Genomic DNA, 14565 nt, shown 5'->3' with positions numbered 1-14565 from the left:
GTTTCTAATATAGTTAGCCACAAATGTAATGTATAAAGGCTGGAGTGACTGGATGTGTAACATAATAGCCTGAACACTACTTCCTGCTTTTCAGCTCTCTAAGTCTGAGTTAATCAGTGACTATAAAGGGGGCAACAAGGGACATAACTATTCAGTGAGTTTGAAATTGTTCCTTAGCATGCAGCTTAGATTCAAAAGCAACAGTTATGACCCATGTGGCCCCCATCAAGTCACTGACTGGTTACTGCCTGATTACCAATCAGTGGAAACCAAGAGAGCTGCAAAGCATATGAGTGATACATGATATCCCAGCAGTGAGCACCAACCATTTGATTTTTTGGTGTGCTAGCAGCATTAATGTGGACATGGTCTTGTGGTAACATGGGTGTGGTTTAAAGTGGGTATGGTTTAAAAACAGGGAGTGGTCATCACTGGCTTCCATTATCGGCCCTCCACCATGTAGGCTAGAAAATTTCCGGCCCTCGGTACCACAGAAGTTGGACAGCACTGCTCTATATACATACATGAAACATTTTAGGTGATTTCCATTTGAAAAGGTGACAAAGGCCCTTGCTGTACAGAATCAGATATCACATACATCATATTCTGATGTAACCTGAGACAGGGTTGAACGAGTATTCGAAATTCGACCACTCGAAAATGTAATAAAATCTCATTTTCTCAGCTCAGACGAATTGAATCAGCCCCAAAAATTCAATTTCGAAAAACTCGAATCTAATTTAAATTTTTTCTTAGAAAAAAACTTGAATGTCTTGAAGGCTGCAAATATTACCAAATTGATCCCTGGACCTCTCTCATTGACGTATACAAGAATTCAGCAGTTTTAAGGTAGCGAATAGTCAAATTTGATTTCTTTAAGGGCCAGAGTATGATAAATCTCGAAATTCAAATTAAAACTTGAATCGAGTTTGGATAATTCACAATTCAAATTTGAGTTTTGACCAAAAAAAAAAAAAAGGATTTTCACTTGTAAAGCCACAAAAAACATGTCTGTTCAGTAGATATTTTAGAATATAAAACTGAGAAAAAGTTGCCAAGCATTAAATGAAACCGACCATGAACAGCATTAGAATTTCCTTTAATAATTTCAAACAGCTTTATTAGAAACTTATCTCTGAAATACAAAGTTATCATTCCAGGAAGTTATTCTAGGTTGTGTAACAAATAAGGGGAAAATGCAATTTTAGGTATTGTAAAAGTTCACTACAAATTACATTACAATAGGTTTTAAGACAAAAGCAGAACGACCCATTCAAAAGTACAGCTGTAGGCTCTACTATTCAGAAGAACTCTGAAATCTGGAAATATAATTTCTTACAGTGTCCTATTTAAAGGAACAGGACTCTAGCTTAGTCAGATTTACTTTATATGTGGACTATGTATTTGACAGTAACCAAGCTAGTATAAATCCATGTTGACAGCAAAACAATCCTATTGGGTTGCTTAAATGTTTATTCTAGATAATAGATCCCAATACTGTTCATGTACTAAAAATAAAGAATTACCATTAGGTTACAACTGGAATATTTTATTATAGGTCATAATTCTACAAATATTTTGCTACATTTACACACCTGACAGAATCAGCACAGAGAATTAACAAGGTGGTGTATGCATTTTATCAATATATATATATTTATGTATTTACATGTGCATCTGACCAGTTGCAAACCTGAATCTGTTAAAAATAATGCTATTTAAAACCTGCTACAGAAAGTGCAGATTTTCCTTCTTATACACACACATTCTTGAATGTGGTCTGGAAACACACAACATGTAAATTAAGTGTAACTGCATATGTTGATAAATCTATGAAATCTTGGGGGGGGGGGGTTATATCTTTTTGATTCTAAAACTGTCAAAAATCAGTGCTTTATCATATGCCAGTCTCATGCCTAATAAAAACCATTTTGTTCAAAATAGAAAATGGAAACATATAGGTTTAACAAGCACAAGTTAAGGAAAGCTAGTTATACAGAATAAATCAATACAGTAGTGGCACACAATGCAACATGCTTCAAAAACAAATTGGAAATCATAAAAGGCATAAGTAGATTTAGAGAGATTGTGCAAAGAACACACTTTATTGCATCCACCATCTAAAGAAAGTGACTTCACGTCAGTGAAGTGGGTTTTTCTTCTTTTTTTCTTTTTATTGTTTTTACCAGATCCATTCACAAAATATTCTGAAGAGAAATTCTGAGATTGACTTCAACAAATGTCTACTGTGAAAAGGGTCTCAAACTGTATCTTAAATCATTTAACGCCTGCAGTTTTTTTTTTTTTTTTCAAGATACAGGCTAAAACCCATAGTGCTCACAGGGAAATAGAACAAAAAAAAAAAGTGGTAGCACAAAGCTATGCATTATAACAAATTCATTTGATTATCAATGCACATTTGAATTAAAAGGTTAACAGCAAGACTTCTCTAGTGATTATGCAAGATTCACCTGAGTTATTTATTATGTGCAAATCCTTGTCGATGTCACAAAGTCATTTTCAAAATGATTAATTGTGATGCAATTTTCTACAGATCTCTTCTGCAGACCTAAAGGGAAAAAAAAAAGTTTGGGAGGTTAGAATTAATTAACTATACCCCTCAACAATGTAGGTCTCTTTAAAAAGATATTGTAAATAAACCATTTTCATAACAATATACTTTTGTTCGTTTGTGCCATTGGGTAATCATAAATAGAAAATTGCCATTTTAAAAAATAAGGGCAGCCCCCTTATTTCACGGTGCACACAAACTAGACTTGTTAGGTCACCTGAGCCAATTAACAGACAGAGTTCTGTCTTTTGCTTCCACATATCTTCCTGTTATAGTTAGAGCTGCATTAGTTCTGGTCAGGTGATCTCTGAGGCAGCACACAGACCATCACGAAATGGTGGCTCAAGGCAAGAGATGTAAAAGGGCAATATTTACTTAAATATACACACCAGTTTGGTAAGATTCTTTAATATGCCACTGAATTTGATATAAACTATCTGTTGCTTAAATATTCATTATGGGGGTATAGTTTTCCTTTAATTATGTACAAAACAAACCTTTTTTTAAAAAGAAATTAAGATCTTTTGACAAATAATAATGCAGTTATTCTTCATAATTGCACATTATGAAGAATAGACTGTGTAAAGGACCAGGTATATAGGACAATTTAGCAGGCTAACATGGTCTCACCACATGCAGTAAAGGAGCAGAATAGTTAATTCTTGAGACTAAACATTTTTTCAGCTTAGTTTCACTGCTGTATTTGTTTAAATGCCATTGGGAAAGTCTCAAAAACAAAACTAGCTTTAGATAATCTGTGAAAAGAGTTAAGTTTTGCTTACCAATTATTTGCTCTCTGCGAACCAGCCTATATGTCTCTCTACCAAAGCAGTGCTGGTAAATAAAAATACCCAGTTCGGATAAATCGTCAATTTTTTCTGACACTACCAGATCTTCCCGGACTAAATACGTTTGAGGCAAGAAGGATCCATCCTAATAAAAATAGGAAACAAGAAAACTAGAGCATACAGAAATATGCTGTTTTAACACACATCTTTATATTTACATTATTAAATATGACAAACATTATCTACACATTTAAAAGAAATTGCCAGCATTACATACAGCCAATCCAATGAACAGATCCATCAGATTTCTTGGTCGCATGACAATGGAGGTGTTCAAATCAATGACATAGCATTTTTGGAGCTGCAAGTCCAAGTAGGCTGTCAGAAGCTGCAAAACAATAAAAACAGAGATATTCACTTTTTTATACAGCAAGCTGTGTCTTCAACATAATCAAAAGTGTTAGCATGTAAATAAAGATTGAGGAATTTGGTTTATGTTCTGTTATTTAAGAAAGTCATCCAAAATATTCCAGGTTTTATGAACTTTGGATTTCCCTTTAAAGGAGACCTGTACCCGTCCTTTTCAAATTAAACATCATTTTTTTTTTTTTAATTAAAACATCTATAACTGTTCAGTCTCAGCTGTCAATCACTTATTGCTTGCCCCTCCACTATGCTTTAGGCCAGGCATGTCCAAAGTCCGGCCCGCAAGCCAATTGTGGCCCGTTTTCAAATTTACACAGGCCCTCAGCCTCCGTCATGAAATTAATAATAATGCGGCCTGCCAGCACAGTGCGATCAGAAATTGTGCAGCCATTAAGGCTATAACACCAAACTAGCTGTAAATTTGTTTGTTTATTAGCATTAATCAGCACAATGTGGGGTGCCATCCAATCGTAATCTTGTGTTTCTAATATGGTTAGTCAAAAATATAATGTATAAAGACTGGATTGACTGGATGTCTAACATAATACTTCCTGCTTTGCACTCTAACTCCGAGTTAGTCAATGGGGCCACATCGGACATTACTGTTCAGTGAGTTTGCAATTGATTCTCAGCATGAAGCTCAGACTCAAAAGCAACTGTTATGACCCATTTGGCCCACCCCTCAAATTACGGATTGTTTACTGCCTGGTAACCAATCACTGGAAACCAAATGAGCTACAAAGCAGGGAGTAGTGTTCTGGCTATTATTTTAGACATCCAATCACTCCAGCCTTTATACATTACATTTTTTGGCTAACTATATTGGAAACATTTTTTTATTTTGCACAGCCCAATTATTAACCCAGTTTTTATTTTTACACTGAACAATTCCTTTAAGAGACCCACCACTCATTTGCAATGCAGACAAGAACAAAAATGTTTATGTGGAGAGCTTCAATACAATTTGTTAAGGAAAACATCTTTATTTAACTTATTGATTTCTTTTTGTTGTCTGCCCTGTTGGGACCATTAAAACTTTTATTGTACTAAATTTTGTTTTTTATGCGTATTTTCATTAATATTTGAATTCAAGAACTCCGTTTTCTCCTTCCATTGACCTCCCCACTACTGTCCGGTTACTTAGGTAATGAAACCACAGGAACTAGAAAACTGTGAAAATGCTTGTTCATTAAAATATGTCAAATTATTTTTATTGCTGATTACCGGAAAAGAAAGGGGCAAATTGCTGCAAAGCTGAATATGCACTAAAACTTACTTTATCAAAATCATGAAGTATCGCTGCTGGATCACTTTCTGCAAAATTTGGTACAGGAACAGTTATAAGTGCAATATTGTCATCTTCTCGGATATCGGCTTCTTCTGAGACAGGAAGGTAATAAGGCTCCTCAACAAGATCATGCTGCTCGGAATAAGACATTACTCCTTCATAGAGCTTGTGCTTAAATACAAGAAAGAATTTTCCATTAATGTTATAAATATGTTTGAAACCAACACACTGTAAATTTGTTAAATAACACAGTGAATACTAATAACATACTTTTTTTGCTCTGGTTTCTTAACCTTGGCAGCCCAGATTGCTGAACTACAACTTTCAAAATGCTTTCAACTTTGTTACAACATGTAGTCAGCAAAACCTGAGGACCGAAGAAACAGAGCTCTAGGCTACATTAGCCGAGGCTCGTTTTGAAGACAGTCGAGCTACCATGACTGTAAAAAGTTGTTTGTAATTTGCATCAAAGCCATATTTACTCTGAATCCACCACTTAAGATGGTTATTTACTAAAACTCTAATTAACCAAATTTATTTAGTAAAACAATGTCGACCAAACTCCCATCCACGAATTGAACAAATTATCAATAATTCTTCTTGAAAAAGTCGGAGCTAAAAAATGTTGCAACAAAATAGAGTCAATACAAATCAGAATCAGAAAACTCGACTATCAAATTATTGTACGAAAAGTTATATGTTTAGTTGCAGGCTGGCACAAACTGGACTTCATTGCAACAACTTGATGCAATAAAAAGATAGCCTTAAGCGTTTCGTGCCTTGTGGGGACTTAGTCTAAAGGCCCCCATACACGGGCCGATAAAAGCTGCTGGCAGCTTATTGGCCCATGTGTGGGGCCATCTGACTGGCTTCCCCGATCGAGATCTGGCTGAAAGTCGGCCAGATCTCGATCAGGCAGGTTAAAATATCCTGTCAGATCGCAGTCGCATCTATGCGTGTATGCGATCCGACCGCCTGTATCCGTCCCATTATCCGCTCGTAGGGCCACCTTTAGGCTGAAGTTGTTCTGTACATGCAGTGATATTCAAATGAAAACAGACCAATCAGAAGTGTGCTTAGGGCAGCCAATCAGAATGGGTAATACAAATTACATAGGGCCGTCATATTCAAGATTAATTCCCTGCAGGTGTCTGGTTCCTAAAAAGAAGATCCATTTTTGCTTTTGTTTAAGTAATTTATTTAATGTGTTAAATCACCGGCGGGATGGCACTCGAGATGCTCTGGCTTTCCGAAGTCGCCGCAAGTTTCCTCGCGAGGCAACTTCGGAAAATTAAGCAACATTCTAGCCAGCAGGAAGGCATTTCGGGGAGATTAATTGCCCGAAGAAGAGGAGATTTGTCGTTGGGCGACTTAATCTCCCTCCAACGCTACACGTGCCATCAGCCTCACACAGCCTCATCTTTATTTCAACTATTGAAGGACTATAACTGCAAGGCATACACTAACCTAGTTGTATAGTAAATGAGAGGTGTGTGGGTGGTATGACAGAGCAAAGCATTGATATAAAGAACTCCTTGCATACTTAAAACAGGGAAGGATAGTTTAACTATTAGCTCAAAACAATTACAGTATCTACTCCAAATAACACAAATATAAATAATTGCTTACCCTGGGCATAAAGTATTTATAGATACAAGCACCACCAACTATTAGTCCAGCTAAGATGAAAGCAAGGCCCAACAGTGTAAGCAGGCATCTTCCAGTTGAATTTTCAGTCCCTTGACCTGCAACCTCAGTATCCTAAAAGAAAGGAGAATGTTTCTTTAATTAAAATATTATGTTTAAGAGCAATTTATTCGAAAATATTTAAATAGCACAAACTGCATATTGAACCAACAGTTGTTTGCAAACCTGGGGAGATAAGAGGTGTCAGCTACTGCCCTGAGGCAACATGTAGCGATTTTGGGAGGCTGAAGCAACACATGGGTTTTACCACCATCGATTCACATGATTGCCGGTGGGAAAGATTTTACAGGAGATTAGACTCCTGCCGAAGCAGAGATTTATCATTGGTGATTAATCTCCAGGTGTGCCATTGCCCTTAGTATTACTACAGTGCATTTTTTTTAGATGGGTCAGTGACCTGCATTTGAAAGCTGGAAAGAGTCAGAAGAAAAATGTAAATAACTCAAAAACTACATAAGAAAAGGTGAAGGCCAATTGAAAAGTTTCTTAGAATTAGCAACATACCCCCATGGCTACACAGCAGCTTGCTTATATCAACTATAGTAGCTCAGTGCCCTGCTCCATTGATTTGAATCTGATCAGCCTGTGTACGGCCACACACAGGCTGAGATCAGCCCAATTAAGCAGGCTGGAAACAGCCACTGACAACAGCCTGTGTGTCCAAAGCCTAAAGCAAACACACCCGTTTAACCAGTATTACAATTTATTTACTTCAAAAATATTTTTTGTTGTTGTTACTGTTCCCTTACAGTAACAATATCACTTGTTTTCATAAAACTTTTGCTTCAGTCTCTTCATTGTTGCATTTACATTTTTAGATACAGATCAATCATCCTATAAAAATAATATTCTCCAAGCGCTAGTTATAAAATACAATACAAATATGTAGGGTTGCACGGAATCAACTTTTTTAGGATTCGGACAATACCTAATCCTTCATGGAAGATTCAGATGAATCCTGAACCAAATCCGAACTCTAATTTGCATACATGAATTTGGTGCTGGAGGGGTTAAAAAAAATCACTTCCTTGTTTGTGTGACAAATAGTCACACCATAAGGATTCAGTTCAGCCAGGCACTTGGATTCGGTAGAATTCTTCTGAAAGAAAGGCAGAATATGTAAATATTTACACTTTTAAATTAAAAAAAAAAGTGACTACCGTAAATCCTTTGTAAGGAAGCTGCAAAGTTGCAACTGCAGAGAGAGAGAGAGAGATAGAGATCTCTCTCTATATCACTAAATACTGCCGCTATATATCGCTAAACACTGCCGCTCTAACCGTTGTCCACTAATTGGCACATGTGACCTAACATGTATGTGTATCTTTGATTTGTTTGTGTGCACTGTGACTTAAAGTGGTAATTTTTATATTTCTTATTACCCAGTGGCACATACTACAAAAAAAAGTTTATTTTTATGAAAAATATTTATTTAGATGAAGCACTATGTTACATATGAGCTATTTTATGCATTATATTTTTATATAGACCCCAACATTGTTCAGGGTTATAGATGTCCTTTTAAGGCCTATGGCGTTTTCTCTAGCTGTGGCCCTCACCCTTCCTGTGTCTAGTGACAGAAACAAATACTACCCACCTGTGCACATTTTGGATACAAAAAGCTTGTGGATGGATGAAATATGCCCCATGTGCACAGCGACTAGGCAATATAGATCAAGTTATAGGTTGGGTAGGCCACTGATTTGGCTCCATACACAGGCCAGTATGGTACAGACTAGGGCGGGAATGTGCAGAGTTGACCGATTATATTGCCCCACGTATCTGTGCTGTCATGAATAGTATGTATGCACAGTAAAGATTCAAACTTTAATATGAAAGTGAAGGCTGTTACGGACAGTGAAGCGGATGACAGAAGAGAAGGCCTTGCAGTGCTCAGGGGATAGTAACCCAGGCTGTGCATTTTTCAACAAGTGGGAGCACTCACCATGGGTCTAAGGTAAAGAGTAAATTCACTAGGGGTGGGGGGGGCTAGCACACTTGACTTGAATTTGCCTTGACTTGTCCTTTAAAGTAGACCTGTCACACAGACATAAAAATCTGTACAATAAAAGTCCTTTTCAAATTAAACATGAAATCCAAATTCTTTTTTTATTAAAGCATTCATAGCGGTTTCATTTAAAAATCTCAACTCTAAATCATATATTGTCTGCCCAGCCTCTATGTCTTAGGCATAGAGGCGGGGCAAGCAATTACTTTCACTTTCCATTCAGCACTTCCTAGATGTCACTGCTCTCCCCACATTCCCCATTCTCTTAACCCTTCAATTGTGCAGCCAGGGCATGGGGATGGACATCAGTTCCCCCTTTCTGGGGCACAAACAAGATTCTGAGGTGATGCAAGGCTTGTTATAATAACAGTGTACACAAAATGGCTCCTGCCTGCTTGCTATAATTACAAGTTCCCAGACTGATGGAAATAAGATTCAAATAATTTATACTCTGTAATTAAAGTTCATTTTGCTTGACTAACATGATAAATAGGATTTGAAATATTTTTTTTGGGTGACAGGTCCCCTTTAAGGAATATGTCTGAAATGTTTCTAGTCTGGGAAAATAAAATGTCAGGTATGTCATTGGTTTGTTATTTTGACTACACTGGAGAAACACTGAAAGTGGCCCACAGCTTATGATTATCATTTGAAAACCACTTGTTAATGACCAAGGAATAAAGTATTAATGTGTTTTTCCCACGGTAAATGCAAAGTCCAGATCTTCCACAAAAAGTTTCACCAACTATCCGAACCCTACTGCAGATATTCAACTTGAGGGAAATCATAAAAATGCAGCAGTTGTGAACAATAAAATCCATTTGTTCGGAACTTTAAAGTAACGTGACTAAGGGTTTTGTATTTGGTTAGGCTAAATCTGGATTCATTACTTTCTAACAAAAAGAGGGTGGGAAAGAGTTGACGAGCAACACAAGCATGAAAATAGTTCCTGGGGGGTGCCAAATAAGGGCTAGGGTTGCCTATTTGGTAGTCTCTATGTGGACTGGCAGCCTCTGGGCTCTGTTTCTATGCAACAAAACTTGCCTCCAAGCCAAATGAAAAACAAGAACCTGCTTTGAAGGGCAACATCCAATTGGTTTTTGAGCAACAGGTTGTTCATGAGCCATTGGTTGGGGATCAATGCCCAAGGAAAATGTCATTGTAAGCCAATATGAATGTTCTTGGGCCAAAACCCACTTACACCAGGGGTGACAGGCAGTTTCCCAAAAAGTCTATAGGAGGTGGCACATGATGTGGCTGGAAATCCATCTAGGGTGGTGGCAGCCTAAACATCACTTAAGAAAATCTAGGAAATTAAATCATACGGCACTCACCCATCACTAAAAGGGAATATAATAACACTTACTTCTCTGCCACACAGTCAGGCAGTGAAATAAGTAAACAGTTTTGGCTAACCAGTTCATCTAATGAGATGTGGGCACTAGTGTCTGTGAAGTTATCATAGTAGATCATAAAAACCACCCATATATTATTTTTACACATACATGCAGCACATTCGGACACACAATAGATAGCTCCTTACGCAAATGCAATTCTTTGAATCTTGCCTTAGCTAATTTCTATTACTAAATGGGGAAAAAAAAAGTTTTATAAATTTCACAATTCTACCAGAAAACGCCTTTACAGGAAACTAGATCCTTCCTCAAAATTGTTACATTATAATCATTTTTTGCAGTACAACCATTTTTTTCTGCTGCCACCGGCATTCTAAAGCAAAACAAATATTCGTTTGCACTTTAAAGGTATATTATCATCCCCAAATTTTCCTTTTCTAAAAAGCTTTACTTATACCATCTGTGTAGGGTTTTCAAGTTGCTAAATATAAATAAATATACCAATTACTTTAATTGTATATTGCCATGGAAATGTTCCCCTTGTGATCTTATCTCTTGACACTGCCGAATAACCTGCTTAGGCTATGATTGCTTTGATCAACAATACTAGCAGCAGCAGTTAAATCGTCCACTGTGAATGGCATCTATCATCTGATATCTGTGATGATTTATTGTAGACATCCTTTTTATATTTTAATAAGTATACAGTTACAATTTTAGATGAAGTATTTCCTATTCGAGTCAAAAGGAAGTGAATCACATGAAATAATGATGTTTAGACTAGCCCTGTTTGTAGTGTAATCAAAACATTGCTCTTGCCCTGTGGTCCTAAATGACCATTAGAAAGTCTGACGGGTTGAAAAGGAACAATCAGGTTGGCAGAACAGTCTGGTTTTGGGATCTACAGGTAACTTTTAATGTATGTTAATATTATGGAGAGTAGTTTCACTTTCATGGATTTATTAATGACAATAATAATAAATACACTGAAAAGAAGGCCAACCAGTGAGGCAAGTAATATTGTTTCAGCATTTGGCAGGGTCTGAGGAAACTCCCTACATGTTGAGAAACAATAGCACATTCAAAGGATTCTCAGCTCATACCATGGTGCTAACATAGCAGGTTAGATGAGCTCTTTAGGAGGGAGAGTAGTGCAAATAGAAGCGGGTTGTTGCTGGAGTTTCACATAACAAACCAGCCTGAAGAAATAAACCAGCCTCCAGCTCTCTGACTACAACATTTGCGAAGTTAGAACGTACTGAGCCCCACGACAAGCCCCTAAACATTGGCAATAAAAACATTTTGTGACGATATATTAAAACTGCTTAGGAGTCTGCGTTGCCAGTGCGACAGTCGCACAGTCTGCTTTTCCTGTAACTAGGCCCTTGCCTTGCAGCGGCACATCGGGCGTTTTAAGGTGTAACTCGGCAAAAAATGTCAAGCCGCTATTACCACTAAAGTAAGCGACACACGGAAACTCCGACTCTAGGCCGCAGTCTCCATCATTACTTTCGATCTTGGAAAAACAGCAATTGCCACTGACGTGCGCGCACTTATTACAATCGACCTACCGTTTCTGCCACCAAAGCCTCGACGTCCTTGCTAGGTTTTTTGGCCGCGAAGGGCGAACTGAACGCAATCTTCACCATGGTGTCTGACTCCCGAAGCACAGTCCTGTCTGTAGCGCCTGTTCAGCTGCTTCTGACGCACTAACAACAAGCACAGCTCCTCCTCCCTACCCTGCCCAGAGCATCCGGGACTCAAGTGACATTCCCACAGTTCAGGAAGGGGCAAGGACTTTAGAGGAAGCCAACACGCAATAAAACTAGCACTTGTATAACATTATTTTCTTTGGTCAATTGTCCCTAATTACAAGCGACAAAGCGAAAGTTTTACCCCCCTCCTCCCGTGTGGCGCAGCTGTGCTTTTATTGGCCTATGCTTGACATTTAGAGCAGAGACAGACGAGAAGATTTTGGGGCAGGGGCATTCTGGGAGATTAGTCGCCAGGCGACAAATAGGGTTGCCACCTTTTCTGGGCACACAATCTCCCTGAACTGCCTTCTGCCTGCTAAAATAAGACGCCAGCGCAATCAGGGCCGAATTTACATAGAGGGCGCCCCTAGGCCCACTGCCGTTCGGCGCCCCTGTCCCCTCCCCTTTATTCGTTCAAATTTTCATCATCAATGGGGAAATTTTAAAAAATATTGTATCTCCAGCGCATCCCCAGTGTTTTTGAACCAAAGTGGGTGTGGTTGGGCATTATGCCGCCCCCCTAAAATCCTGCCGTCCTAGGCCCGGGCCTAAGTGGCCTTTTCCCGAAGTTGCCTCACGAGTTGCGTGCGAGTGCATTGCCGGAGACGATTTTTCATTTTAGCAGGGGGAAGGCAGTTCAGGGAGATTGTCGCCCCGAAGAAGAGGCGATTAGTTGCGTAGGCGACTAAATCTCCCCGAATCTGACTTTGTGCCCCTGCCCTAAGGGTCTGGCCACACGGGCAGATTCGGGGAGATTAGTCGCCAGGCGACAAATAGGGTTGCCACCTTTTCTGGAAAAAAATACCGGCCTTCCTATATATTTAGCTTTTTTCCCAATTAATAACATTGCAATCAACCATGATTTTTATTGGCCAGGCCAGTAAAATACCAGCCAGGTGGCAACCCTAATGATAAAACTCCTCTTCTTCGCAGCGACTAATCTCCCCGATCTGCCTTCCACCGGCTAAAATGTAAATCTCCTGGGGGCAGACACAAGGAGCGCTTTGTTTTGGAAGGCAGGGAAAGGCAGATCGGGGAGATTAGTCGCCGCGAAGAAGAGGCGATTTGTCGCCTGGCGACTAATCTCCCCGAATCTGCCTGTGTGGCCAGACCCTAAAATTAAAATAGCCTGGGGGCAGGCACTCGGAGCGATTCGTTGTCCGAAGTTTCCTCATGAAGCAATTACGATCGACTTCGGAAAACGAAGCGCTCCGAGTGCCTGCCCCCAGGCGATTTTCATTTTAGCCGGTGGAAGGCAGATCGGGGAGATTAGTCTGCGAGGAGAAGAGGAGATTTATCGCCTGGCGACTAATCTTCCCGAATCTGCCAGTGTGGCCAGACCCTTAAAAGTACAAAGTTGGCATGTATGGTATATGTTTAGGATTTAGCTCACGAGGAAACTTTTAGCGACCTCAGAAATTAATCACTCTGAGTGCCATCCCACCGGCAGAAAGGCAGTTCCGGGAGATTAGTTGTTCAAGAAGAGACGATTTGTTGCCGGGTGACTAATCTCCCAGAATTTCCACGTGTGTCTCTGCCCTTACTGTGTGTGTATGCACTCCTGTTGATGGGACTGATTGGTCTCTATCTGAAGATGGGCACCCCTGCTGTACAATGACTCGTACAGCAGGGAGTAAATTACAGCGGTTCACAATCTTGACAGAAGATTTATAGAACCATGCAAGCTATGCATGGCATTAAATGAACACCATACACACTTGTGGCTATATCAAGTAGGTTTGCCTCCTTTGCTGCATATAAATACAGTTTTTGGATAATTTTCATCTTCTTTCATTATTACAGTTGACATTATATTATTTTTACTGGCCAGGCCAGATGAAACCCTAAGATTTGGACATCCTCCAGACCAGAAATTACATTGTACCACATTCCCATTTCATTGTGTCAGGTTTGAATACTGAAACATATTTAGTCCTAGCACCAACCTAAAAAGGTGGAAGATAAGGATGGTCTGAGAGGTTTCTATGGCGGTTTATTGAAAAACTTACTTAAAAGCTACAATTATAATTCCTAATATGCTGACAGGCAGCATAACTCTTACATTGTGCCAATTTGTGCCCCACCAATCTGGAGGCCTTATGTCTTGTTGAAAATGGAAAGACATGCTCAGTACTAAATTGAGTCCATATTTTCCATGTGATTGTTGAAAATGAAAAGCACAAGAAAAACTATATACAGAGGAGTGCTGCTGCTAGGGTGTTTCTCCAAATCTAGAGGGATGAGCCTGTAAGAGTTGGATGCATTCACATATCCCAAATAGAATAATCCAAGTCCCAGGTAAGTAAAGCATTAACAATGACAGTCGGGAAAGGCTGTGCTATTGGGAAAAATATACAAACACATTAAAAAAGCAGCAAAGACTAGAGCAGTGGTTAAAGGGATACTGTCATGGAAAAACATGTTTTTTCCAAAACACAGTTAATAGTGCTGCTCCAGTTCTGCACTGAAATCGATTTCCCAAAAGAGCAAACAGATTTTTTTAAATTCAATTTTGAAATCTGACATGGGGCTAGACATTTTGTCAGTTTCCCAGCAGCTCCTGGTCATATGACTTGTGCCTGCACTTTAGGATGGAAATACTTTCTGGCAGGCTGTTATTTCTGAATCAGTCTCAGTGGGACTTGGCTTTTACTATTTAGTGCTGTT

The 14565-nt window shown here is 39.0% G+C and overlaps 1 protein-coding gene across 1 annotated transcript; it reads right to left on the bottom strand.

The window, feature by feature from the left end:
* Positions 1 to 1083: 1083 nt before the first annotated feature.
* On the bottom strand, positions 1084 to 11846 carry itm2a.L (integral membrane protein 2A L homeolog). The gene is given in 6 exon segments (NM_001091764.1): positions 1084 to 2569; positions 3355 to 3505; positions 3638 to 3748; positions 5063 to 5245; positions 6704 to 6835; positions 11716 to 11846. Coding segments are annotated over 6 exon segments (741 nt in total). The 5' UTR covers positions 11794 to 11846; the 3' UTR covers positions 1084 to 2483.
* Positions 11847 to 14565: the final 2719 nt, after the last annotated feature.

This window comes from Xenopus laevis, chromosome 8L, assembly GCF_017654675.1.
Source record: "Xenopus laevis strain J_2021 chromosome 8L, Xenopus_laevis_v10.1, whole genome shotgun sequence".
NCBI classification, from domain to species: Eukaryota; Metazoa; Chordata; class Amphibia; order Anura; family Pipidae; genus Xenopus; species Xenopus laevis.
Note: the sequence above shows the minus strand (reverse complement) of the source record. Positions and strands in the feature narration are given on the sequence as shown.